This window comes from Merops nubicus, unplaced genomic scaffold (assembly GCF_000691845.1).
Source record: "Merops nubicus isolate BGI_N331 unplaced genomic scaffold, ASM69184v1 scaffold19792, whole genome shotgun sequence".
Taxonomy (NCBI): domain Eukaryota; kingdom Metazoa; phylum Chordata; class Aves; order Coraciiformes; family Meropidae; genus Merops; species Merops nubicus.
The window spans coordinates 3,429-3,649 of NW_008595834.1; the positions used below are offsets into that span (position 1 = coordinate 3,429).

Consider the following 221-nt stretch of genomic DNA (forward strand, 5'->3'; position numbering starts at 1 on the left):
GACGACGGCCAGGGGAACGCCCAGGAGGGCGGAGAGCAGGCGGTAGCACCAGTACTTGCTGACGGTGAAGGTGGTGTAGCTGGTTTTCCAGACGCCGTCGAAGCTGTACGTCCCCACAGGCTCCGCTATCACGTCCTCAAATTCCACCTGGGAGGAGAGGAGGGGAGGGGAGGGGCTGGGGGGCTGCCAGGGCCCCGCTGCGGGGTGAGGGTGCCCAGCGG

At 67.9% G+C, this 221-nt stretch overlaps 1 protein-coding gene across 1 annotated transcript in view; it reads right to left on the reverse strand.

Annotated features, from left to right (window-relative positions):
• The window catches only part of CAV3 (caveolin 3), a 3,028-nt gene that overhangs the window by 166 nt on the left and 2,641 nt on the right, over nucleotides 1–221 (reverse strand). The window contains exon 2 of the mRNA XM_008936207.1: nucleotides 4–147. Coding sequence (XP_008934455.1) covers nucleotides 4–147 — 144 coding nt within the window. The remainder of the gene's footprint in view (nucleotides 1–3; nucleotides 148–221) is intronic.